This window comes from Theobroma cacao, chromosome 2, assembly GCF_000208745.1.
Source record: "Theobroma cacao cultivar B97-61/B2 chromosome 2, Criollo_cocoa_genome_V2, whole genome shotgun sequence".
NCBI classification, from domain to species: domain Eukaryota; kingdom Viridiplantae; phylum Streptophyta; class Magnoliopsida; order Malvales; family Malvaceae; genus Theobroma; species Theobroma cacao.
In genome coordinates, this window is record NC_030851.1 from 17,328,842 (window position 1) to 17,356,170 (window position 27,329).

The window sequence follows — 27,329 nt, forward strand, 5'->3', positions numbered from 1 at the left end:
TTGATTGAAGTTATAGAAGTGAAATCTGTAAATTAGAACATTGCCTAGAGTTGTTACACTCCATGCCTATATGTAACAACTCTAATGCACTTGACGTGTAACAAATCTATTGAATATGACATGGTTTAAACATGGCATGTAATTTGATCTTTATCTTTATATTTCATTAGGATATAAACTCTTAGAATTAAACACCTTAAACATGGCTATAAACACCCATTTTAAAAAAATAAAAAATAAAAATTAATCAAAAAATAAATAAAATAATCAAATAATACAATAAAAATTAAAATTAAAAAAAAAAACAGAAGGGAACAGAGATGGAAAAGACTGAACGTTTGTTCAGCTTCCCTCTCCAGTCACCTCCAGTTACTTGCCCCGGGCTTGCTTGTGCTAGGAGCCTTGCGAAATCACATGATTGCACTCCTGAGATTGTCCAAAAATTTGGACAATCCAGATCTTTTAAAATGTAGGCAGATTCAACAAAAGGGGGATGGATTTTTTTTGAAAGCCAGAAAAGGTAGCCAAAAAATCAGGGAGAAAAACCAAAGAGAAAACGATTCGAAAACAAAATTTTTTTTTCCAGAAAGAAGAAAACAGGTCCAATCCAACAGCAACAACCAAAAATCAAAAGAAAAAAAAAACCTAAGTGTTATAGCAGCCAGCTATCCTAACCGCAATAAAATCAACCAAAAATAAAAAAAAGAGAGGTTTGGGTTAAAGGCCCTGATTCGACCAAACCCAGATCTGGTGGTCAGATCTGAGCGGCGCCAAAGGGAGAGAGAGGAAAGGTCCGATTTTGGTTGGCTGACGGCACAAAAGGGAGAGATCCGGGCTAGATCTACTGATCAAAAGGAGAGAAGGCTTCAAGAGAGAGAAGGGGCTGAAGTTTCGTTGGTCGGCGGTAAGGGAAGCAGTGGAAGTGACGATAGAGGAGAGAGACAAAGAGGGGTGTTTGGGTTTCTTAGAGAGAAAGTAGAGAGAGTGGTTTTAGAGAGAGAAAGTGAAGAGGAAAGGAGAGAAAAAGAGTTTAAATACCTAGGTTTTGGGGCATCAAAACGGTGTCGTTTCATAGATAAAAATTTTGAAGGAAGAAGCATCAAAACGACGTCGTTTAGAGGGGTTCTTGAAGCACCAAGCTGTGCGTTTTGAAAGAAGCTCGTTGGGGGCTTTGGTGGGCTGCTGTGGCCCTTCATAGCCAAGGCGCTTTTGGGCTAGTCTAGGCCCAAATCAGGTAAAGCCCTATCCTTGTTGTTGGGTTCGATTGTGTTTATTGGGGCTTACCCACTTGTAATCTAGAAAAAAACTTAGTGTTTAAAATTTTTGTTTGATTTAAATTAAAATATATTATAAAAATTATATGATGTCTTAAAGTAGGTAAAATCGTAAATAAAGAGATAAATAAAAATTTAATTTTAGAATAATAGATTTAGTATAAATATATATATATATATATATATATATATAATGAATGTTTAACTTGTAAAATAATAATAGCATATCTAAGTTAAAAACAAAAATATGAGAAAATAAAATAAAATAAATATTTGGCAGTGAAAAATAAAACTAAATAAGTAAAATCGCAGTTAGTTATGAAAATTAAAAAAAAGTATGTGATAGCAATAAGATTCTTAATTATGCAAATTCATATACATATACGTACATGTAGAAGATAAAAGGATATAATATAGTAAAAATTATAAACATATAAAATATAATGGTTGGTTTAGGGATCAATACCGATGATGGGATTGTCTTTCGGAACACGAGGAGTTACAATTTCGGAAGGCATTCTCCCTAGGTTTGGGAATTAAATTAGGACCCCACTAGTACGATGGGAGGGTCCTAATTCTAAAATCCCGGTGTTTCTAATTTTTAAGCAAAAAATTATTATACAATAAGTTAGTCAAAATATAGAAATGAATATAATAAATATAAAAAAACAAATAGCATATGCTTGTCAAAAGGATAAATATAAAAAACTACAATATAATACTAATTAAATATTAAGACATTTAATAATGAAAATTCATAATAATGAGTGCATTCATGATAAACACTAGGTGAACAAAATATATAATAAAAGGGGTGACATTGAATCAAAATTGTATATAATTATGAAATAAGATGTCTTACTAAGAATACACTTAGATAACAAATGAACATATTTATAATCCATGATATACATATTTATAAAGAAAAAATGATAGAAAAGGGAAGTCTTAAGGAAATGAAAAAGGATACATGAGGGATCAATAATAAAATAATGAATTTCATAAGCATGACATGTGTCATAGTTGCGTTGTAGAATGTCATGGCATATAGGTATATTCTGTATACGGGTCTAAACCTCGATTCGAGAAAGCTTGCGAAGATGAGTTTCATCGGTAAACTCCTTAGGTGAAAAGATACCTCTGAACTCCACCAGTACGATGGGAGGGTTCCGAGAAATATCTTTAATAAAAGGCTTTTACCCGTATTAGGATTTGCATTAATGAAAACACTGTTTTTTACTTACAAATGACTATCCCGATGATGGGATCTACTAAGTAAACTTGCGAAGGCGAGTTTCTAAAGTATTTCCCTAGGTGAGAGAATACTTTCGGATCCCATCAGTACGATGGGCGGATTCGAAAAGTACACTCAATAAAGGATTTTCGTCTAGCATTATCCTGATTTTATGCCACGCATTTCACAATTGCATCATGTGCATGTTAAACCCGTAAAAAATGAAATAAAATATTCTAATAAAAGATAAAAATAAATAAATAACAATTAAGGAAACATAAAAATAAAATTAATGGGTTAGGATAATATATGATTAAATGGTACCGTTCGTGGAACGGGTGTCACGGAGGTGCTAACCCTTCCCTGTGAGTAACCGTACTCCTGAATCCAACTCTAAAAGATACGTAGGCCGGTTTATCGTCCTTTCGATGATTCCTAAGTTAATTTAAGATTTCGTCGAATAAAACAAATTTATTAGGTGGCCAATCACACCTAGATAAAAAAAGATTGGTGGCGACTCCAATAAATCACTCCACGTCTAGCGGTCGGGTTCCCGGACCCACACATTATGACAATGGCATGTAATATTTTTTTTTCAACATGGCGTGTAATAACTTGTTCTTTCAAAATGACGTGTCACTTAGTCTCTATCTTTGTATTTCACTAAGACATAAACTGTTAGAGTTAAACACTTTAAATATAACGTGTAACAATTTTATTTTTCAACATGACACATAACTTGGTCTTTATTTTTGTATTTTACTTTGATATAAATTCTTAAAGTTAAACACCTTAAACATGGTATGTAATAACTTTTTTTTTAACACGTGTAATAACTTTTTTTTTTCAACATGGCTTGTAATTTGGTCTCTATATTTGTATTTTACTAATACATAAACTCTTAGAGTTAAACACCTTAAATATGACGTGTAAGAATATTTTTTTTCCAATATGACGTGTAACAATACGTTTTTGAACATGACGTGTAACAATATTATTTTTTAAACATGGCGTGTAACTTGATCTCTACCTTTGTATTCACTAGAACATAAACTCTTGGAATTAAACACCTTAAACATGGTGTGAAACAATTTTTTTTAACATGGCTTGTAACAATATTTTTTGCTAAGTTTTCTAGGTTGGTCCTTTCATTAGAGCACTTACAGTAGCTGCATACCACTAGTACATCTTTAGGACTGCAACTATCAAGGATTTGTGATTCTTCTGTAGCATCCCCACCAATTAAAAGGTAAAAAAAAAAAAGACTCATCGAAAACCAAAATAGCTTTGTCTACACTTTTTTTTTCTTTTTTCTCATTTGTTCATTTATGTGTATGAGAGGATGATTATGATGATGGCCCTTATTTCTTCTTTTTCCATCTTTCTTTTCTTATAATTTAAATATTTAGTTGTTAGTTTTTACAACTCTATATCATTATTCCTAAGTAATGGTGGTGTTGATTTTTTTTTTTCTAAAAAACACACAATATTTTTTCAACCCGTGCACTTGAATATGAGGAGGTTTCATTAAAGACAATTTTGTCAAAAATTTTTTTTTCTCTTGGCTACAAACAGTTAAAATTAAAAAAAAAAAAGTTATTTTCAAAAGCACCTTATTTTTTTAGACTAAAAAAAAGTCCTTAAATTTTACACATGGTGTTGTGGGTTAAAAAGATAATTTTTTCTACCTTTTATATATATTGGGTAACTAGCTTTCATAAAAGAAGTTTTTTTTTCTTTTTTTTACATGACTTTCTTCTTTCTCTTAAATCAACTTGATTAAATATGTTGTCATAGGTCCTCTTGAAGTGGAGCCCACAACTTAAATTAATAAAAAAAGGTGTTTCTGTATTTTAGGATTAGAGATTTATTTTTTAAAATGAGAAGAAAAAGTACTGATAAAGAAGAATAGTGAAAAATTTTTTGGCTTAATTTGTGGTATTGATTGGAAAGTGATTTGTGGTTTGATTTTGATAAAATTTCAATGTGTTGTTCTGGACATTGTGAGCTTCAATCTATATGGTCAAATTGCATTTTTCTCTTCTTTATTTGTTAGGTTGTGGTACCATTTATTTTGCGTTTTATGTATTGTTACTTGGTAATTTCCACTTTATTGATATTCAGTTAAGGTTGCTGTGAGTTCTAAAATTATTGGATGATTCTTTGCTATATTCATTGATTTTTTATAGTGAATTAATTTTTTGGATTCAGTCTCATGGTTTTTACCTCTCATATTGAGGAGTTTTTCATGTTAAAAATCGTGTGTTTTCTTATAATTTTATTTTGTGCATTCATAATTATATCTATTGTTTAGGATATTTTTGTCGGTTGAATATTTGCTCATCACTGATTTTTTCAAGTAAAAAAAGCTTTATTCTGTATTGTTGCTTTCACTATATCTATACCTTTTCCCAACAACTGGTATCAGAGCAGATTCTTTATTTGTGGTTTTAGCTTAATTGAAAAATGGAGCTTAACTATAGTAGAATGATCACTTTGATTGGCATAAATTAACACAAGCGGAAAGGAAAGATGAAAGATCTATTATTTGTGAAAAAGCTACATTTATCAATATTTGCTACTCAAAAACTCGAGACTAAATTTAATGAATAATAGAGTTTTGAACATGAGATGGTTTGTGGTTTTATTCGACAATAGGTAAATGATAATGTTTTGAATCATATTGCTAATGATTCATATGCTAGAACTTTATGGGAAAGCTTGAGACCTTGTATGCCTCTAATATTGGCAACAATAAATTGTTTTTGTTGAAACAGGCTATGAATTTGAGGTACAAGGAAGGTAGTTCTATCTTTGATCATTTGAGTGAATTTCAAGAGTGTTTTGACTAGCTGTCTATTATGGATGTCAAATTTGAAGATGAAATTTTAAGACTTTGGTTGCTTAATTCTCTGCTTGATTCTTAGGAAAATCTTTGTGTGACCTTGACTAGCTCTGCTCCTAGTGGTGTTGTTACCATTGATTATGTAAAAACTGTTATCTTGAATTAAGATGTGAGATGAAGAACTCAAGAGGCATCAACTTCATAGTCTAAGGTCTTTGTTATTGAAAACAAGGGGAGAAGAAAAGAAAAAGATTAGGGACAAAACAATAGAGGTAAAAGCAAGAATAAGAGTCAATCAAAGTCTAAATACAAAAAATCTCGAATGTCATCATTGTGGTAAAAAAAGACATATCAAGAGATTTTGTTATCAATTAAAAAAGGAGAACAAAAGTAACAAGGGCAAGCAAGAAAAGAACAATAACAATGATGATTGTGTTGCCAACACTCCTATAGAAGATCTTGTGACTATTCTCAATGAAAATTTGATTAATGCTGTTTGTGATGAGACAAGCTAGGTAGTTGATAGTGGCGCTTATTCCTATGTGACATCAAAGAGGATTTCTTCACATCTTATACTTCGGATGATTATGGGGTTTTGAAGAATGGGTAATAATGGTGTGTAAAGGGTGACTAGCATTGGAACTATTTGTGTGGAAACTAGTATTAGGACAAACTCTTTTTAAACAATGTTAAACATGCATTAAACGTCCGTTTGCATTTGATTTCTATTAATGTTCTTGATGATGAGGTTATTTTAATACCTTTAATGGTGGAAAGTGAAAACTCACTATGGGTTCTTTGATTATGGGACATGGAAAGAAGTGTTCCAGTTTATATTGGACCAAGCTATCAGTCTTTACTAATGTTGTTAATGCAATTGACAGTGACAACTCTTCAAAGTTATGGTACAAGAGGCTTAGCCACATTATTGAGAAGGGACTTAATTGATTAGCCAAGAAAAATATACTTTCAGGATTGAAAGGTGTAAGATTAAAAAAATGTGCTCACTGCTTGGCTGGGAAATAAAACTGAGTTTTTTTTAAGAGTCACCCTCATTCTAGAAAATCAGAGTTGCTTAAAATGATTCATTTAGAACTCTGTGGTCCAATGAAGACAAAAACATTTGGTGGTGCACTTTACTTTGTGACTTTCATTGATGACCATTCAAGGAAACTTTGGGTTTATGTCTTGAAGTCTAAGGACAAAGTACTCGTGTGTCTTTAAGCAATTTCAGACATTTGTTGAAAGAGAAACTAGAAAGAAATAGAAATGCATTCATACTGATAATGGTGGTGAATACCAAGAACCATTTCATGAATGCTACAAACAACAAGGTATTAGACACCAGAGGACACCCCTTAAGACTCCTTAACTAAATGGCAAGGCAGAGAGGATGGACAGGATATTGATGGAGATAGTTAGATGCTTGCTTTTGGAAGTGAAGTTGCCTAGATCTTTTTGGGGTAAGGCTTTATATATTGCTGCACATGTTATTAATTTATCTCTTTTTGTTGCTTTGTAGGCTAATGTTCCTGATAGAGTGTGGTATGGTAAGGGTGTTTCTTATGATCACTTGTGTGTGTTTGGCTATAAAACATTTGTCCATGTGCTTAAAGATGAGAGATCCAAGTTAAATGTCAAGATAAAGCAATGTATCTTCATCGGCTATGGCCATGATAAATTTAGCTATAAGTTGTATGATCCAGTTGAAAAAAAGCTTGTCAGAAGTCGTGATGTTATTTTCATGAAAGACTAGACTATTAAAGGTATTGATAAGGTAGAGAAGTAAAGTACTAATGGCTTGATTGATCTTGACCTGGTTCTTGAGACACATACACCTGATGTAGCTGAGTTTGGTGATCAAGTTGATGTGGAGAATTATACTCCTAATGATCAAATTGAGAATTATCATGATGATGTTACTGATGAAGTATATGCTCATGCTTATTAGGTTATTGATGAACTTGTTGTTCAACTTAGAAGGTCTACTAGATCGCGAATTCCTTTTACTTGCCACTCACCTGATGAATATATTCTCCTAATTGACGGGGGAGAACTTAAGTGCTATGAAGAGGCAATGGAAAGTGAGCAAAAGGCATAATGGATTGCAGCTATGAAAGATAAGATGAAATCTTTGCTTAACAATCGTACTTTTGAGTTGGTCAGGTTGCCTAAGAATAAAAAGGCTTTGTAAAATTGATGGGTGTACAAGTTGAAGAATGGAGAGAATTCTTCTAGTCCACGATACAAAACCAAATTAGTTGTAAAAGGTTTTAGACAAAAAAAAAAAAAAGGAAATTGATTTTAAGGAGATCTTTTTGCCAATTGTTAAAATGTCTTCCATTTGAGTTGTTCTTGGTTTGGCTGTTAGTCTTGATTTAAAGGTTGAATAGATGGATGTGAAAACTACTTTCCTTCATGGTGATTTGGATGAGGAGATCTACATGGAGAAACTAGAGGTTTTTGTGATGAATGGCAAAGAAAACTATGTTTGCATGTTGAAGAAGTTTGTATAGCTTGAAACAAGCACCGAGGCAGTGGTACAAGAAGTTTGAGTTTGTTATGATCCAATAAGGATTCAAGAAAACTAATTCTGATCATTGTGTGTTTCTGCACAAATTTTTGACAATGACTCCATCATTTTGTTTCTTTATGTTGATGACATTTTGATTATTGGTTATAATTCTTCTAAAATTGATAGGTTGAAAAAAGAGCTTGGTAAGTCTTTTGCAATGAAAGTCTTAACACCAGCAAGATAGATCCTTGGCATGCGGATCATCCATGATGGAGAGACCAAGAAGCTACGGTTGTCTTAGGAGAAGTATATTGAGAAAGTACTTCAACAGTTTTACATGGATAAAGCTAAAGTAGTAAGCACACCTTTTGCGACTCACTTTAGGTTTAACACTAGATAGTCTCCTTCTAATGATGAAGAGAAAGAAGACATGCAACATGTTCCTTATGCATCTATAGTAGGAAGTTTGATGTATGTATAGTTTGCACAAGGCTTGATATAACTCATGCAGTTGGTGCGGTTAGTCGTTTTCTTTCAAATCTTGGTAGAGAGCACTCGAAAGCTATGAAGTGGATTTTGAGATATCTTTGGGGCACTTCTAGTTTGAAGATCTGTTTTGGCATTGGAAAACCTATTCTTTGTGGTTACACAGATTCGGACATGGTTAGGGATGTTGACTCTAGAAAGTCTACTTTTGGTTATTTGATTACCTTTGTAGGGGGAGTTATAGCTTGGCAATCTAGATTGCAAAAATGTGTTGCTTTGTCTACTGAGGCTGAGTTTATTGCTGTTACAAAAGCTTGTAAATAGTTGCTTTGGATGAAGAACTTTGTGCATGAACTTGGTTTTACATAACAAAGATATGTTTTGTTTTGTGATAGTCAGAGTGCTATCCATCTTAGCAAGAATCCTATGTTCTATGGTAGATTTAAACATATTGATGTGCGATATCACTCGATACGTGATGTTCTGGACTCTAAGTTGTTGAGGCTTAAAAAGATTCACATAGATGATAATGGTTCAGACATGTTGATGAAGAATTTGCTGAAGGGGAAGTTCAAAGCTTGTCGTTTGATTGTCAGTTTGGCAGTTGCCTCCACTTGAATCGGAGGGGAAGTTTGTTGTGGGTCCTCTTCAAGTGGAGCCCACAACCAAATTAACGGAAAAAAGAAAAAAAGGTGCTTTTGCCTTTTATGATTAGGGATTTGTTTTTTAAAAAGAGAGGAAAAAGTGCCGATAAAGAAGAACAGGGAGAAACTTTTTGACTTGCTTTGTGTTATTGATTGGAAGGCGATTTGTGGTCCAATTTTGATTAAATTTCAGTTTGTTGTTCTTGACATTGTGAGCTTCAATTTGTACAGTCATATTGCATTTTTCTCTTCTCTATTTGTTGGGTTGTGATAGCTTTTATTTTGGATTTTATACATTGTTACTTGGTGATTTCTACTTTATTCATTGTAAGGACTGTTGTGAGTGTTAGAAATGCTAGATGACTCTTTGTTGTACTTATTTATCTTTTACTAAGGATTACTTTTCTAGATTAGGTCTTGTAATTTTTAACTCTCACATTTAGGAGTGTTGTACGTTAAAAATTGTGTGTTTTCTTGTGATTTTATTTTATACATTCATAACTATATTTGTTGTCTGGAATATTTTAGTTGATTGAATATTTGTTCCTCACAAGTTTTTTCAAGCGAAAAAAATTTTATTTTTTCTCGCTACTTTCACTATGTCAATACCTTTTGTTTACCCAGGATTGGAACAATCAAATTTAACGTTGCATCTCCAAAATTGGTGAGTAAGTCCATAAGGATAAGCATTAATTGAACAGCTAAAAAGGCTGCCTGAGGACGGGGGAATCGAATATGAATTAAGTTGACGGACATGGCGGAAAATTCTTTGGAATCAATTCCAGAACTTGACGGAGCATCAGATTCAAACAACTAATAATCCTCTTACCCTTTTTTGTTCTACTAGACGTAGCTGCAGAGGATATTGGAACACGTGTCTTCAATTCATGACTTTTGATTGAATTTTTTTCATCTTAAAAACGAATATTGAACTGATAATATTCGTTTTGTTTCTCTCTAATCACCCTTCCATTTAATTGGAAAATATCAATATTTTGACAAATTCCTAAATCAAATCGGTCCAAATGAAAAATCACACACAAAGAACACATAAATAATTTTTGTGAAACATTTCCATAACTTTTCACAAACAAATTTTCAAAATCATAATTATCAATTTTTCTCATAATTTTACATAACTTCTCTAGATACAACTCAAAAACATTAACACATATCTATAAGCACTCAGGAAACCCCAAACTCTTTTATCAAGTAAAATGTTAATCACCAATAACTTTTTAAACCAAAGTTGCTCCAATCAAATATATCCACAATGCAACAGAAAACCCAACAATCCATAGATTTGGCAGGGCATGCTACCATGTCAAACTCAACGTTCTATGTGCAACATTATTATTGTTTCAAACTGTATGTTGCACCAGAGTGGAATAGCCCACATTGACCGAGTTTTGCTAGTAGAGACGCCTGCAGAGAGTAAGACCATCACCAATGGAAAGAAGAGATGATTCAACACGAGGATCAGCTGTTATGAACCTATTGAATTCGATCACGAAGTTTCTGAGTTTCCTAATAGGCTCCTCCATGATTTCCTTGTCTGATTTTGCAACCGAACCCAAAAATAGGGTGTTGTCATCAGCTATAATTCCTCCGATCTTGACCAATTTCAGTGCTAGCTCATGAAATTTCAGGCAATCGTTCTCGGAAGCGTCCACATATATGAAATCAAAGGTATCTTCTTCACCCTACATTTTGTGGAAATCAGAACATGAGGATTACTGAAGCTATAGGATGTTATAATGGTAAAAAACTCGAGGTATAACAGTCATTTCATCGAGAATTTCTCTACACGTGAAATGAGAATGATATGCTAAATGTATGAGCATGCAAGGAAAGATAGATCAGGAATGATGAGTATATATACAAGAGAAAAGATGCGGTCGCAGACCCATGGGGAACAAAGTCACGGAAGAAACTTCCACAAATACTGTCCAGGAAGAACATGCGAAGCAATGGAAAGGAAATGACAGAAAAGGAGCCCACTTTTTACTGGCCTTGACGCTTGAATATGATGCAAAAGATGAAAAATGACTCATATATCTTGCTTAGTTTGAAAAGACTTGGACGGTTAACGTTGCATTTAATGAAGGATGAATAAGCAAGAACTAAACATTTCAAGGTACCAACGTGCAAGCAATGAAAGCTACAACTACTAGTATGCTTTCTGGAACTTTGGTCATTAATTGCGTATGTCAAGACAGCGCTGACGCAGTAAATAAGATCGTTTAGAAGTGGAAAGGCATCTGATGGGATGTAGTTAATCTTGTGCTCAATTCCAGCTTTCTTAATGAACGGTAGTCCAACCTCATAAGCTTCTTTATCCGGATCAATAGCTACTATCTGCCAGAAGGATGATAGATAATGTTGTTTGAACTTAGAAATCAGCTGCTACAAAAATGCTAGTCGCAAGGAGTAAATGCAGTGAGAAAAGAAAAGAAAGAGGAAGAAACAGGGCGATTTAGAAGCATAATAGTTGTCCAAGCTTACCTTGCCATCCTCAGGCAACGCAAGGGCAGTAGTAAGAAGGGAATAGCCTGTGAAAACTCCAATTCCCATGGTTTTCTTGCCATTTATGATCTTTAGAAGCACAGAGAGGAACTGCCCTTCATCAGCAGCCACATTCATCATGCTCCTGCAGCAAATCAAGTAAATCACGTTTCTTGAAGTTGTGTTCTAGATTTCTGAGTTTAAAAGTGGGTTAATACTGAATTACACATGTTCTTTTTAACCCTTTTTGTAATTGTTCCCTAGTGAAAAACTCTTCATTCGTTCTTGAAAAGCTTCTTTCGAAACAGTCTTTGCTTTGAACTGTAAAACATTAATTAACCTTTTACTCTTCTTTTTATACGTCTCTAATACCATATAGGAGTAGACACAAATTATATAGGAAAGCCTGCAGTTAAATGTAATTGGGAAAAATCACTTAAACAACAACTTTATATTGAATTAAATTAGTACAATTATATTATTTATATATCAGACCACTAACTATTACTCTATATTCTTAACATAACACATGTTTCTGTCATTACACCAAAAATAAAAAGGAAAAAGAAAGGAGAGAGAGAGAGAGCTTGTAATCAACCTGGATATACCACTAAAAGAAGGATGGACTTACCACTCCTTATACTTGTCGATGGTGGCCTCTCTTATTTCCATCAATTGCTGGTGCTCTTTAGGATAAGCACTTGTCTCTAAGACATACTGCAAATACAATAAGAAGAGCATTGGTCTTTTCTCCTCTAACTCGACTCAAAAAGTCACTTGGCCCGGGGAAAAAGAAAAAACAAAATTTATTTTTGTTGAGATTGAGAGAGTGCCCAAAAACTCAAAATGAGAGCAAGCAGGACGAAAAGGAAGAAACAAAAACGAAAAAGCTTAGACAATACATTGTCGCATGAAATACCTCTTGAAGGGCATTGCTAGAAAGTATGGTCTTCTTAAACCAATCTGCCATGGTTCAAATGTTCTCTTGCAATTGGCTTCACTGAATTCTGCAAAGCTTGAATTAGTTAATTCAAAAAATTTATAATAAGAGTTAAGACCACCAAAAAAGAAAAAAAAACAATGAGACATCTTTTTGGTGTCTATATATAGTCCCAATATGTAAGGGGCTTGAGGCTCAAACATTAATTTGTTGTGCATCGGAACATTTTTGAGGTCTAACCACCTTTCAAATCTTCTCCACCTAATCCCATATCACTATCAAAATTATTGTTGACAAAATATAAATGAAAAACATGTAATAATAACAATCCATTCTTTCGAAACCAATTATTGAAAAACAAGAAAGGAAAAACCCTTCTCAAGTGTGCTAGACAAAACCACAACTATTTTTTCTCATAATTAAAACAAAATCACAATCACAGGAAGTAACAACACAAGCATGCACACTCGGAAAATAAAAACACTTCGGCAATTGACATTGTCGCAGGTGGTATGCAAATTGCAACACCCCCTCGGGATCCAACGATCCTGGATTCACTCTCCGAATCCTCTCAAACCCCACATCTCAGCCGTCCTTTCTGGTCCACAGTCTTTACTGCCCAAACTAGATCATTAATTCCTTTCGGTACAAGAAACGAGTACCAAACCAACAACCAACCCACTTCTCTTTAAAGCTTAACTCGCATATGCTACCAAGTTAGAGATGCTGTCTGAAGATTTTAAATTTTCAATGAAAGAGCCCTGTTTCATATCTTGCATAGCTTAGAAATCCAGTGACAATTAGGTGCCATTCTCTATTATATATCTGAAAGACTAAATGCTTAATTTGTGGTCAAAACTTTTGGATTTTTGTCAATTTAGGCCAAATGTTTCAATTGTAACAATTAAAGACCAAACGTCTTTGGTTTCTTACAATTAAGGGTTAAGGTGAGAGGCGTTTGGCTCATGTAGGACACGCACATGATGTGGACATTAACATTTTTCAACATGGCGTGGCGTGTAACAACCTTTTTATTATGACGTGTAATAGCCAAATTTTTTAACATGGTATGTAACAATTGCATTTTTTAACATGGCGTGTAACAACAAAATTTTTAATATGATATGTAATAGCTACATTTTTCAATATGTTGTGTAACAATTAAATTGTTAACTACCATGTTATCAGCTCGCGTGATTTTCTATCGCGTGTGATACACGCTCCATCCACTTGTCAATTTATCCCTTAATTGTAAAAAATCGAATATGTTTGGCCCTTAATTGTTATAATTGAAATTTTTGGCCTTTAATTGAAAAAATGTCCAAACGTTTAGCCCAGCATTTAGCCCAAATGAATGACGAACTGTTATTTTGTGTTAGACTAAGTTCTCTTGGTAGTAGGCCTATGATTTATGCAATAAATTTATGGGAAAATAGATAAAAGTTTATTATTTTCTTTTGATTTTGGTTATAATGAAATTTAGATCAAAAGTGTCCTCGCACCTAAGTTAATAAATGTGCATTATAAGATTAAAGATGGGCAAAGGGTAGGAAATATTAAGAAGAAAAGAATTGAAGAGAAAGTTATGTTGTTATAATGTGTGAGTCCTGAAACTCAATAGTTCAACTTAAGAAGTTGCTATCAATCTTTTTTGTTTAGGTATGATTGATCACCTATGTAAATCAATTATTTGTAAAGAGATTCTAAGCTTAATTTAGGTTCATTAAAAAGAATAGGTTCTAGTCTACATAGCATATTAGTTTTGAAAGTTCATTTATGTGTGAGGAAGGTATCAACACCCTCACAACGCTCATTTTGGTATCTAATTAATTATGGCATTTTAAGCCTTAGTAAATAAAATCTAGTTCAATATTCAATTTTTATTTCCTTTGCCCATTTTCTATTTTTATTATTTCTATTTTCTTTTGTTAATTTTTTTAAACAAGTAAATAAAGATTCTTGGTATTGAAAGTTTTCCAAAATCTCCAAACTCTTATGGCATAATTTTGGAAAATTTTTTCACCTAGAAATTCTCAAGAACACCTCTTTTGGCATCCTTGGGATTCAATTATTGGAGAATTTATTTATTTAATTTTATATTTTTATCTTTTTTATTTTATTCAAATATTTATGTAAATCCTTGGTATTAAAAATTTTCCAAAACCTCCAAAGTCTTATGGCAAAATTTTGGAAGATTTTCTCATCTAAAAATTCCCAAGAAGCCACCTCTCTTAGCATTCTTAAGATTTCATCATTGGATAATTTCTATAAATTTATGTAATATTCTTAATTTTTAAATGATAAAAAAATAAAATCATAAAAAAATTAGTTCAATGGTTATTAAACTAAGAAAACACTTTAATCAAAATGTTGAAATATCAATTAAACTAATTTCAATATAAAAAGAAATAAAAAGGAAACTCACCTAGTTGGATTGAAAAACCACAAAAGTGAAAAAAAAAAAAAACAGGTTAATGGGTCAAGGTTACCTAAATGAGTTCACACAAGCCCAAATACCAAGTGCACGTTAGATTAATTAAATCTGGCCCACAAAGGTCTTCTTTAGTTGATGCAAAACGACATTGTTTTGCTCATGATAGAAAAGCTTCCCTTTCCTTCTTTTCCTTATTTTTGACTTTTGCTCTCTCTAAGTGAGAGCTTCTCTCTTTAAAAGAAAAAAAAGTTCCCTATTTTCATAGAACCCAACCAATAAAAAATCTCTATGCTGCCATGCCAAGCACCTTTTGTCGTTGTCGACCACCATTCGTCGGTGACGGAATCATACCAAATTTTACTAAAGAACTCCTCTTAATGTCGTCGTCCCTTTTAATTGGAATAGTTTATTTAAAAACTAAATCGATTTTCCTAGATCTAAAAAAAATTGAAAACCCAAGAACCCAAGAACTCCAAAAACTATTTTCTTTCCTCTGTCGATCTTTTGGTTTTCTTTCTTTTTTTCATGTGTTTTTGGCACTATTGCTTGGGTATATTTATACCTAATGTGTTCTATTTCTTCTTAAATTAGTTTCTTGAGTTTTGATTCAATCTGACCTAATCTCTTTTACATTTTAAGTTCATTTAGGATTAAGATTGATGCACACCTATTCTTACCTTTTTTCAGGTTTATCTCATTTTTTTTCTAATTTTCATATATTTATTATTTTAAAAATTCAATAGACACCCCAAAGAATAATTGCCCTTCTTTGCACATTTCTTGAGAACTAGGAATTGTGCAAAGACAAAGACACCATTTTGGCTGAAAAGATAATTTTCCAAAGAAGATGCTCCTAATATGGAATAAGGTTATGTAGCTTTAAAAAAAAAAAGGAATGAACTCCTTATCTAGAATGAGGCTATATAACTTTAAAATGAATAAACTCCTCATTTTGAATGAGGCTATATAACTTTAAAAAGGAATAAGCTCCTTATTTGGAATAAAACTATATAATCTTAAAATGAATAAATTCTTCATTTAGAATGAGACTATGTAACTTTGAAATAAATAAACTCATCATCTAGAATGAGGCAACATAACTTTAAAAGGAATAAACTCCTTGTTTGGAACGAGGCTACTTAACTTTGAAATGAATAAACTCCTCATATGGAATGAGACTGTGTAACTTTAAAAGGAATAAATTCGTCATTTGGAATGATGTTACTTACTTTAAAATGATTTTTAATAATGAAAATTACTATTATGGTATGCAAATGCTTAACTACTTAGATGATGTCATGCATCCAAATTTATGGCTTTCAAAGGTCCTTAAATTCCATTATTCATTTTTTCTCCTGTATTCTTCAATCAAATAATGTTTATTCTTGAAATTTCTACATTTCGTTGAACTTGTTTTCCTTTGAATGCTTTCATTTTTCTTCATCACCAAGAGGTTAAGGCCATTTTGTTCTTTGTTCATTCATCATTGACTAGTTTCTTTTTTCCAATGATTTCAACGTATGTTCGTTAATCCTTTGTTCATTACTATTTCAATTTAATGACAAATGCAATGCACTTTCCAAATCTCTTCAATTCATAGTAAAATGGAAAATTGGTGGAGAAATAAGAGTAATTGGGAAAACAATTGTTGACTCCATGTGTTTTTGATGATAACAAAACATTTTCATTCATTGATGTCTAATTACTTTATTTAAGTGTAAAGGATAAAGTTTAAAACCCTTAATATATTTGTTGTTTGGAAGTCAAGAAGACTGCTTAATTATAAGACAAGTTAATCAGTTAAATAAGCAAATAAAAAAAGAACCAAATGAAGATAAAACAATGTTAATTGATTAACATGGAGTCTTAATCAGTTAAGGCATAGCTGGGCGCTATAAAAAAGCAAGATAGAAAAGCCTTAATAAGTTAGCACAGGACTTAACTGATTAAGAGAGTGCTAGAAACGAAACATAGAAGCTCGTTAATCGGTTAAGCAAAGGAGCTAATTGGGTAAAGCTCAAACTTGAAGCACCTAGAAGTGTCAAAACTCAAAATTCAAAGTGATGTTGACCATCCAAAGGCACCAAAGCAAGCGATTCAAAGTTAAAAAATTCTTAATTGGTTGAAGTCCATTTTAATTAATTAAAGATGAAAAAATAGAGGCCTTAATCAACTAGTAAGAGCTCTAATCAGTTGAAGAATGATTGATGAAACACAGTGTTTAAAGGTGCTTGAAAATGTAAAGTTATTAATCAATTAAAGCTACTGTTAACTGGTTAACATAGAGAAACAATGTACAAGTTAGAGAAAGCTTAATCGATTAAAGCTCACCTTTAACCGATTAATGAAACACTGTTAACACTTTTAAATTTAAGAACTAAAAGACAAAATAATGACTAGAAATTGTTTTTAACGACCAAATTCTATCTCCAACAGTCAGAATTGATTTTTCAAATATTTAAAACCTTTCCAATAGTAAAAAATCAATGAGAAAAGTTTCAAAAAGTTTGAAAGAGCTTATCAAAGTAAAAACTTTCTCTTTTACACTTGTATTCCATTCTTATCTTTATGAAACTATTTGAGTTGAAGCTTATACAACTTAGATAAGTTAGGTGATCATTTGTACCTCATTTTAGGGGTAATATAAGCTAAGGTAAGCTTAGAACTTGTTGTAAAAGGGTTGAAGCTTGGATTAGAAGCCCCCCTTGTAAAAGTTTGGTGGAAGCTATGAATTCCACTAGTTCTAGTGAAGTTGGGTTGAAAATCCTTGATTGGAAATATCAAGGTAGTAGATATAGATAAAGTGGATTGAACCACTATAAATATTGTGTTTTGTCCACTTCTTTTAACCTCTTTTTACTTAGTGTTTGCTAACTTTAACAAGTTTTCAAACCATTCATCTGAAATCTTCCAAACAAATTTTATATTTCAAGAGCTACCTTCAAAAATAATTTTAAGTGTTATTCACCCCCTTCTAGTACTTTTTTTGGAACTAATATGTGATATTAGAGTCTAACCCTTTGATTTAAGGCTTAACATCCTTAAAGGAGATCCAATGGCTACACAAAACACAAATGTGGCTGAGTGACAATCTACAAATAAGCTTCCTCTATTTAGTGGATCAAACTAGCAATATCAGAGCACTAGAATATCAATTTACATTAAAGCTGTAGACTAGTGGATGTGAGATGTTATCATAAATGGTCCTTACACTCCCATTTGCACAAATTTGATCATGTGTGAGAAAATGCCCAAATCTAGGGAATAGTGGACTGAGGCTGAAATGAAAAAAGTCCAACTGAATTCCAAAGCCATCAACACTCTTTATTATGCCTTAACCTCTATTGAATTTAACAAAATTTTTAGACATACCACAGCTAAGGAAATTTGAGAAATGCTTAAGATCATCCATGAGAGGACTTCTCAAATTAAGGAGTCCAAAATCACCCTTCTTATCCACAATTATAAAATGTTCAAAATGGAACCCGATGAGGACATAACTTCAATGTATAACCGATTCACCAACATAGGCAATAAGCTCTATCAACTAAGAAAAGTCATATCTGAACATGAGCTAGTAAAAAGACTTTGTAGAAGCTTACCAAAGTGCTAGAAACCAAAAGTGACTGCCATCTGAGCAGCAAAAAACATCAATGCAATCACTCTTGATGAGATATGTGGTTCACATCTCACACATAAGCTTGAAATAAAGGAAAAAAATGAAGAAGAAAAGAAAGAGGCTAAAGAGAAAAAAAAAATCTTGTATTAAAGTTGAGTTCACTTGAAGAAGAGTTAGAAAATCTTACAAGTGATAATGATGAAGAGTACAGTTGTCAATATGGGCTGGCCCGGCCTAGCCCAACCCAAGCCTTTGTAGGCTAAGAAAATATGGATCGGGCCGAGCCAGCCCATTTTATATGGGCCATCAAAACCTCAACCCAACCACCCCTTTGCTAGCCCATGAGCTAGGTTGGGTTAGCCCATTTTTTATTTTTTTCAAAAAAATTATTTTTATAATTTTATAATAAAATTATTTTATGATTTAATTTATAAATTAAAATTATTAATTTGATAAGTAAAGATTAAATGCATTAAAATATATAAAATAAATAATATTATTGGTAATTAAATTATTAATCTTATATAATTAAATATATAAAATTATTAAATTAATTAAAATTATTTATTTTTTGGCCCACAAGGCTGGTCCTCCCAGCCCACCTCAACCCACTGATTTGGTGGGCTGGCCCACTTAGGCCTAGTTCAAATATGGGTCTAAAATTTTAAGCCCACCACCCTATATTTGATAAAAAATGGGTCGACCCAATGGGCCAGACCCATTTTGACAGCTATAATGAAGATTTAGCCATGATTGCTAGAATATTCAAGAAGCTAATGGGACAAAAAGACAAAGGATTTGGAGTAAAAAAATAAAAAAAAGATCAAGATTCTTCATGAAAAACTTAGTTCAAAAAGAAGGATAAAGTGGTATGCTTTGAGTGCAAAAAACTTGGTCACTTTAAATTCGAATGTTCACTACTCAAAGAGGAATCCTCAAAGAAGACCAAGAAGTAAAAAAAGGCAATGGTGGCAGTAACTTGGTCGGATAGTGACTCCTCTAGCTTGAAGGATAAAAAATACAAGATTAAAAATAGAGCAAATTTTTGCTTAATGGCCAAAGATGATGAATTCGAGGTAACATCTCATTTATGTGATATTTCATATGATGAATTTCAAGATGAGTATGGTTGCTTATATGTTGAATTGGAAAAATTAGCTTTAAAGTATAAGGTTTTGAAAAAGAAAGATTTATCTTTAGTTAATGAATTAGAGGAAATCAAGCATGTTTTCCATTCTGTTTTTGATCAAAGAAACATTTTTCAAGTTGAACTTGAGCATTCCAAAATAGATTTCGAATCTTTAAAGTTGGAACTAGAAAGCAAAAATGAAGCCTTGCGAAAGACATTGGATGAGAATGTTGCTTTCAAAGCTTCAATTGAAGAGAGTTCAAAACTGAAATTGAATAAAGAAGAGAAACCGAAAGGAAATGCTATTTTTGTGAGGAAAAAAGATGTATCTTTGTTCCATTGTTATACTTGTGTCAAGAGAGGCCATTTCTCTTTTGATTGTTATTGTAAGGGTAATAATCTCCCTAAAACCAAGATGGTTTGGGTGCCTAAAGGTTTTTATGTGCTTACTAACCCCCAAGGATCCATCAAGGTATGGGTATATTCGAAAAAAAATAAAAAATTATTTTCTAGGTTGGGCAAGAGTAAAAAGAGCAATGTTTGAAAGCTCAACCAAAGGACTTGTTACTTGGATAGTGGCTACTCAAGGCATATGATCAAAAATGAAAATTTATTTGTCAAGCTTGATAGAAAGAAAAGTTGTATTGTCTCTTTTGGTGATGACTCCAAAGGTATCATCCAAGAAATTAGAACCATTAGTAACACTTTTCAAACTCAAATCAAGCATGTTTTATTTGTTAAAGGTCTAAAGTATTAATTGTTAAGCATTAGTCAACTTTGTGACAAAGGATTTAGAGTTTGCGTTGATTCCCATGAATGTCAAGTAATTGATATTGACGCTAAAATAGTTGCATTTGTTGGCTTAAAAGTTGAGAACATGTATGTGATTTATCTTGATGAAGTTGAATTTCACAATGAATCTTGTCTTATGGCCAATGATGTTTGTGACAGTTGGTTGTGGCATAGAAGGTTAGGATATGCTAACATGCATACCGTTTCAAAACTTTTACGAAAGGATTTAGTCATTGGACTTCTAAAGATCTCTTTTGAAAATGACAAAGTTTGTGATGTATGTCAATTTGGAAAACAAGTAAGAAGTGCTTTTAAAATCAAAGAAAGTAATTTCAACTTCTAGACCACTTAAACTATTACACATGGACTTGTTTGGATCTATTGATGTCACTAGGAGGCAAGTCATATGACTTTGTTATTGTTGATGATTATTCTAGATATAATTAGGTATACTTTTTTGCTCAAAAAGATGATGCATTACCTACTCTAGTTAAACATTGTAAGAAAGTGCATTTCCAAATAGTTTTATTCTGGAAGAAGTATATGTTGAGCAACCTCTTGGTTTTGAGGATTTTGAAAAGATTAATCATGTTTATTAATTGCATAAAGCATTCTATGAATTGAAACAAGCTCCTAGAGCTTGGTATGAAAGGCTTTCTAAATTTTTGATAAAAAAAGGATTTTCTAAGGGGAGTGTAGATTCTATACTTTTCATTAAGCAAAATAAAAATGATTTACATGTTGTTTAGATTTATGTTGATGATACAATGTTTGGAGTTACAAATGAAAAACTCTATGAGAATTATGCAAAGGAAATGTAAGGTGAGTTTATTGGCTCCATTAGTTTTTGATGATAATAAAACATTCTCATTTCATTTGTGTCTAACATTTTTATCTAAGTGTGTAGGACAAAAAGTCATATGGAAATAATAAATCAACCTTTTAAATGTATATATCAAGAATCATGAAAATGAAGAAAAATGATTGATCAACTAAGAGGAAAGTCTTTAGTTAAATAATGAAGAATGTTGGTTGATAAAAATTTAAATTGGAGAAATGGTGGGCTGAAGAATATTGAGAAACAGAACCAACTTAGTCGACCAAGATAAGGGTTAGTCGACTAAGAAGCTACTGCCAAAATATGGATTTCAAGACAGAACCAACTTAATTGACCAAGAAATGGGTTAGTCGACTAAGTGCACACTACCAGAACTGTTAGATACAAAGAGCGATAAATAGAGACAACTTAGTTGACTAAGATATCGTTTGTCGACCAAGAGCATTTTGCATGCAAGTTTGAAATCTGCACTAAAAGACAGAGTAATGGCTAGAACCAACTCCCAACTGTCTCAAACAGCTAGAAAACTGTCAAACTCCCATCAGAGATGTTTCTCCAAGTATAAAAAGGTATTATAACAGTTAAAAAGTAGTTCTTTGGAAGTTTTGGAAGATATTTGAGTCATATACAATTGAAAAACTAAAAAATCTCCTCTGCACCTTGCTGCACTTAAACGCCAATCTTTTGTATTTGTACTTGGCACTCAACCTTGTACCATTTAGATCAACCTTGTGATCATAGGTACTTTCTTTTACTTCTCTTCTTATATTCTTAGAGTGAGGGAGTCACTCTAAGTGGTTGTTTCAAGCTAGATTTGCTTGAATGTGTTAAGGTTCTAACTTAGCCTCGAAAAGTTAGGTGTTGGGTTTTAGTTTAGCCTGTGAAAAATTATTGTGAAAAGTTTTGGCTGAGCCTGGTAAAAGCCATTGTAAAGCTTGGTGAAAGCTTATGAATTTCACCGGTTCTTAGTGGAATTGTTTGAAAAATCTTTGGTTGGATAATCAAAGTAGTGGATGTAGGACTTGGACCAAACCACTTTAAATTCCTGCGCATTTTTTACTCTGTTTTTATTTTCTTTGTTCTGAAAATTAGTTCCTTATCTTGTCAAGAGTCGATTTGTGCTATTCACCCCTATCTAGCACATATAATTGGGACCAACAAGTGGTATTAGAGCTAGTTCCCTATTATTAAGGTCTAACACCTTTGGGAAGATCCAAATGGCTCTACAAAAATCAGTAGTTGCTGAGGGATAATCCACAAACAGACCACCTCTGTTTGATGGCTCTAATTATCCATATTGGAGTATTAGAACGTCAATTTATGTTAGGGCTTATGACTATGAGATGTGGGATATCATTACCGATGGTCTTTTCATTCTAATGATTAAAAGTTCAGTCAATGGTAAGAAAACTCCTAAGGATAGAAATAAATGGATTAAAGATGAAATGAGGAGAGCACAAATCAACTCTAAGGCCATGCACACTCTTATTTGTGCACTTGATTATAGAGAATATGACAAAGTGTCCATGTGCAAAAGTGCCAAGGAAATTTGGCAAAAATTAGAAGAGTTATAGGGAGAAACAAAGATGCAAAAGGAAGAAAAGCCAAAAAAAAAAAAAAATCGAAGAAGTCAATGGTGGCTGCAACATGGTTAGACAATGATACTTCAAGCTCAAATGTTGAAGAAGAAAAAGCTAAAGAATGAGCAAATTTATGTCTAATGGCTAGAGAAGATGAATCTGAGGTATCCTCATCCCTCTGTGATATTTCTATTGATGATTTACATGATGAGTATGAGTGCCTTTATGATGAATTTGAAAAACTTTATTCAAAATACAAGACTTTAAAGAAAAAGACTGCATCTCTTGAAAATGATTTGGAAAAGATAAAAGAAGAGTTTAATTCTATTTTTGAGCAAAGAAATTTTCTGCAAGTTGAGTTAGAACATTCAAAAATAGATTTTGAAGTCTTAAAATTAGAGCTGGACAATAGAATTGAAGCTTTGCAAAAGGCAATAGATGAAAATGTTGCTTTTAAGAATTTAAGTAAAGAATCATAAAAAAAGCATAAATTTCAGAAGAAATGCAAATGACTTTTCCCCTTAATGCTATGTTTGTGATAAACTTGGTCATTTATCTTACAATTGCTATAGAAGAAGAAACACATAGAAAACAAAAATGATTTGGGTTCCAAAAGGATCTTACATTGCTACTAACCTTCAAGGACCCATTAAGGTATGGGTACCTATTAAGAAAAATTAAAAATCTATTTTGTAGGTTGAGCTACACTTAAAGGAGACATGTTCAAGAGCTCAACTCAGGAAGAAGCAACCTTGGTATATGGACAGTGGTGGCTCAAGACATATGACAAGAGATGAAATGCTATTTGCTAAGATGGAAAAAAGAAAATGAGGTACCGTATCCTTTGGTGATGATTCAAAAGGTAGAATCCATGGTATAGGAACGGTTGGTAAAAACTCCCAAACTCAAATCAGTCATGTGTTATTACTTAAAGCTTTGAAGCATAATTTATTGAGTATTAGTCAATTATGTGACAAAGGATTTAAAGTATGTTTTGATTCAAATAGGTGTGGAGTAATAGACATAGGTACAAACAAAGTTTCATTTATAGGAAAGAGATTGAAGAAGAAGAAAGGAAATGGCAAAGACCTCTCAGAGTAGGGAAATCATTGAAAAGAAGAAAGGAAAAAGGCCACTAATAGAAGAGTCAAAAATAGAAATGCTAAAGAAGAAACAAAAAATTAGGTCTGCTTCAACGTCTAAGAAATCTGGAAAACAGAATAAAAAGAAGCAAAAATTTAAGAAAAAGAAGAATAAGGACACTACGCTCAAGAAATGTACTACCTCTTCTTCTAAATTCAAAAATAAAATGCATGAAGAAAGGTTTAACAAAATTGAGAATGCTCCTATTACCTGGGGGAAATACATTGATTGGGAGAATTTTAGTGAAAATGCACAAATTCAAACTAACCTATCGGATTATTTTGATGAACTAAAATTGAAAGAGTACAACAGTTTTAATAACAGATCCTACAGTACTAGCTTGGTGAAAGAATTTTATGCTAATATAGCATTAGGAGAAGAAGATGATGATTTTGACGATTACACTGAAAATGGATTAAATGTGTTTTTGAATGGTAAAGAGTTTGTGGTTACTACTTATGCTTAGAAATTGGTGATGACAAAAAGGGGGAGAAGACCAGTAGAACCTTAGGGGGGAAAAGGAACCAAGAAAATAAAAAAAAATGTTAGGGTGGAGGGACTAAGAGTTTAGGAAAGAAAGAAAGCAGAAATGAATTAGAGGTAGGAACTTAGGAAAGAAAGGAAGCAAAAATGAACCAGGGGTAATTTAGGAATATTTTATGTTTTTTTACTATTTGTGCCATGATGGCAATTTAACACTGAACTTTGATCTTGCTGTTTATATTTTTATGGGAAAAATGGATGCTGATATGTTTATGGTACTTTGCTTATATGTTCATGGTATTTTGCTGCTGATAATTGAATACTTGCTGATATCCTGCTGTTTATGACATTTTAACTGCTGATAATTGAATACTTGCTGATATCCTGCTGTTTATGACATTTTAACTGTTGATTGATAAAAGTCTGTTACTGCACTGATGTTAGGATTTATGTACTGATCTTTTATTATAAATTATGATTATGGATGGATATGGATGCTGTGCATAGTATATCAGTTGAATGATGAATGACATAGACAAAATTTGATAGCTGTTGACAGACACTGTAAAATTTTGATGAAAATCTGTCAACATCCATTTGCTGTAAATCACCCAATATTTTTGCACATATATACTCTGGATGTATCTACACAATGTGAATAAATTTTGCTGGAATAAATAAGTAAAATATGAACACACTTAGGGGGAGCAATCATCATCTTTTGTAGAAATTAAAAAGAAATTAAAGGATATTGTGTTGTTAATCAAGGAATGTTTAGTCATCATAAAAAAAGGGGAGATTGTTGGCTCCATTAGTTTTTGATGATAATAAATGTCACGACTCGGTACTCTCCTCGAGCCCGTGACAACCGTCGCGATGTTCCGATAGACATTCGTTACCCAAAATACCAACCAAAACCCCGCAAGGCTTTAATATCAGATTTCGCACCTCCCCTATGAGCAACAGTTATTAAGTATCATGTTTTGAGAGATTATAAACTATTTCCAAATCAAAACAATAGAAAAATAATTTTTCGCTCATAGGGGCATTTTGGTCATTTTTTCTCGAATGTCTCGAAACCAGCTAAAAATGTAGTATACAAGTGGAAAACACATATTTCATAATAAAAAATAAGTTTAGATATCTAAGACATTCATTTAAAGTAAAATTATAACTATTTGAATATAATAAAAATATTTAATAAAATATTCTATTTTCTTCTAAAACAATATTTATAGAGTTATCGGTAAATAATTTTTATAGCGTAAAAGCTAAAACAATTCATACATACTGTAATACAGATAACCAAAGTATAAAATTTAATTTACAGTGACACGTGGGCCCATGAACTACCAAAAGTATCAAAAGCAGTAAACCTATAGTTTTTGAGGATGCAAGTCCTACTGTAGCCCTCAACAAAGTGAGCTATCTATCGACTATCCTAAGCTTGAAATGGGTAAAAAGGAGGGTGATGAGATTATATAATCCCAGTGAGTAAACAAATACCATCTGAAATATCTAAAGTTGAGTAAATGGAGATAGATAAAATAGTTAAACATACTGTAATTCATCACCTTTTAACTCGTTTCAACCAAATAAAATCAACTCATATAAATCGACTAATCAACATGGCTTATGAAATTCTTAAAACTTTGACTTGTGCCAAAATCATTCTCATACTCAGTTATCAGGGATACCTTGGCCGAAGGCTATCCCAACCGCGTCCGCCAAGGCTATTAAAAAGTTATGTACGCATAAATCATGTTTTTATTTTGAAAACAAAGCTGTTCCTTGGCGTTGGCTGAGTTCACCCTCACGTGGTGGTTTGGCGTGAAGTGAACTATAAAGTGTTAACCTCAGGAGTTATCCATCTGCGCCTCTCATATTGAGGTATGAATATAATAGTGTTACCGTGCTCCCTCTAATAGGCTGGTCCATGGAACCCGTCCACTGCAGTGACTAATCAATAACCACCAATTCAATAAAATTCAATAGCATGACATGGCAATTTTATCATTAACCAGCCTATCAAGGCAAACAACAGTTTATACATTTTCAACACAAATACCAATTCAACCATTCATGCCAATATTATCATAAGCCATTCAATTCAAACCATGATTTATAACATAGCAATTAGTCTCCAATTACTCCATTTTCAAAACCATATTTCAATTTCAAGACAATTTTATAAAATCATTTCATTTAAACACATTTGTTTATAAAACATAAAGATTTACCATTTAAATTTAATTTCCTTAAAATCACAAAATCGGATAAAAACCACTTTAGATAATTAAGATGATAGTAAGGTTACTCACTGTAATGGGAATCGAGTTCTGAGTACTCCGATTCTTGATCCTCGGGTACCATCTCTTTACTTTTGTCAGAATGCTCATCACCTAGACGTAATGCACAATAAGCCATTTACTACATTTGTGCTAAATTGTTATAAAACCAATTCAGGCTTTATACTAATGCATGAAATGGGATGTAATTGTTCGGATTATCGTCTAAACACGGTGTTCTACACAAATTCAATTGTTTACCCAAACAAAACGATATTGGCCTAATTTTATCTATCACTCGATTAATTGGCCAATATGTCCAATTCAACTCCCATTAACTCCATTTTTCTTCCAATACTCCAAATCATCAAACACAAATTAAATAACTTAAAATATGGCAAAATCATCCATAATATTCCACATGGAGAATTTGGCCAATGATGGGTGATGGAAGAACATGAATTTTTCTTGCTTGATTTTCATGCTACACATCACCAATCAACTAAAAACACTAAAATACATTGAAATCTAACCAAATCAAGCATCAAAACCTCTCTCTAAGTGTTCAGCCAGCAAGATA

At 32.5% G+C, this 27,329-nt stretch overlaps 1 protein-coding gene across 3 annotated transcripts in view; it reads right to left on the reverse strand.

Annotated features, from left to right (window-relative positions):
- Positions 10,086–27,329, reverse strand: part of LOC18609023 (flavonoid 3',5'-methyltransferase) — a 39,672-nt gene continuing 22,428 nt past the window's right edge. The window contains exons 2-6 of one of the 3 annotated variants that reach the window (XM_018114769.1): positions 12,423–12,510; positions 12,135–12,220; positions 11,504–11,648; positions 11,144–11,356; positions 10,086–10,701 (exon numbers count right to left, since the gene is read on the reverse strand). In XM_018114769.1, the coding sequence (XP_017970258.1) occupies positions 10,411–10,701; positions 11,144–11,356; positions 11,504–11,648; positions 12,135–12,220; positions 12,423–12,473 (786 nt within the window). In that variant the 5' untranslated portion in view covers positions 12,474–12,510 and the 3' untranslated portion in view covers positions 10,086–10,410. Of the gene's footprint in view, positions 10,702–10,904; positions 11,103–11,143; positions 11,357–11,503; positions 11,649–12,134; positions 12,221–12,422; positions 12,566–27,329 lie in introns of those variants that run through there. The other 2 variants (XM_018114768.1, XR_001926371.1) reach the window with 2 other exon arrangements.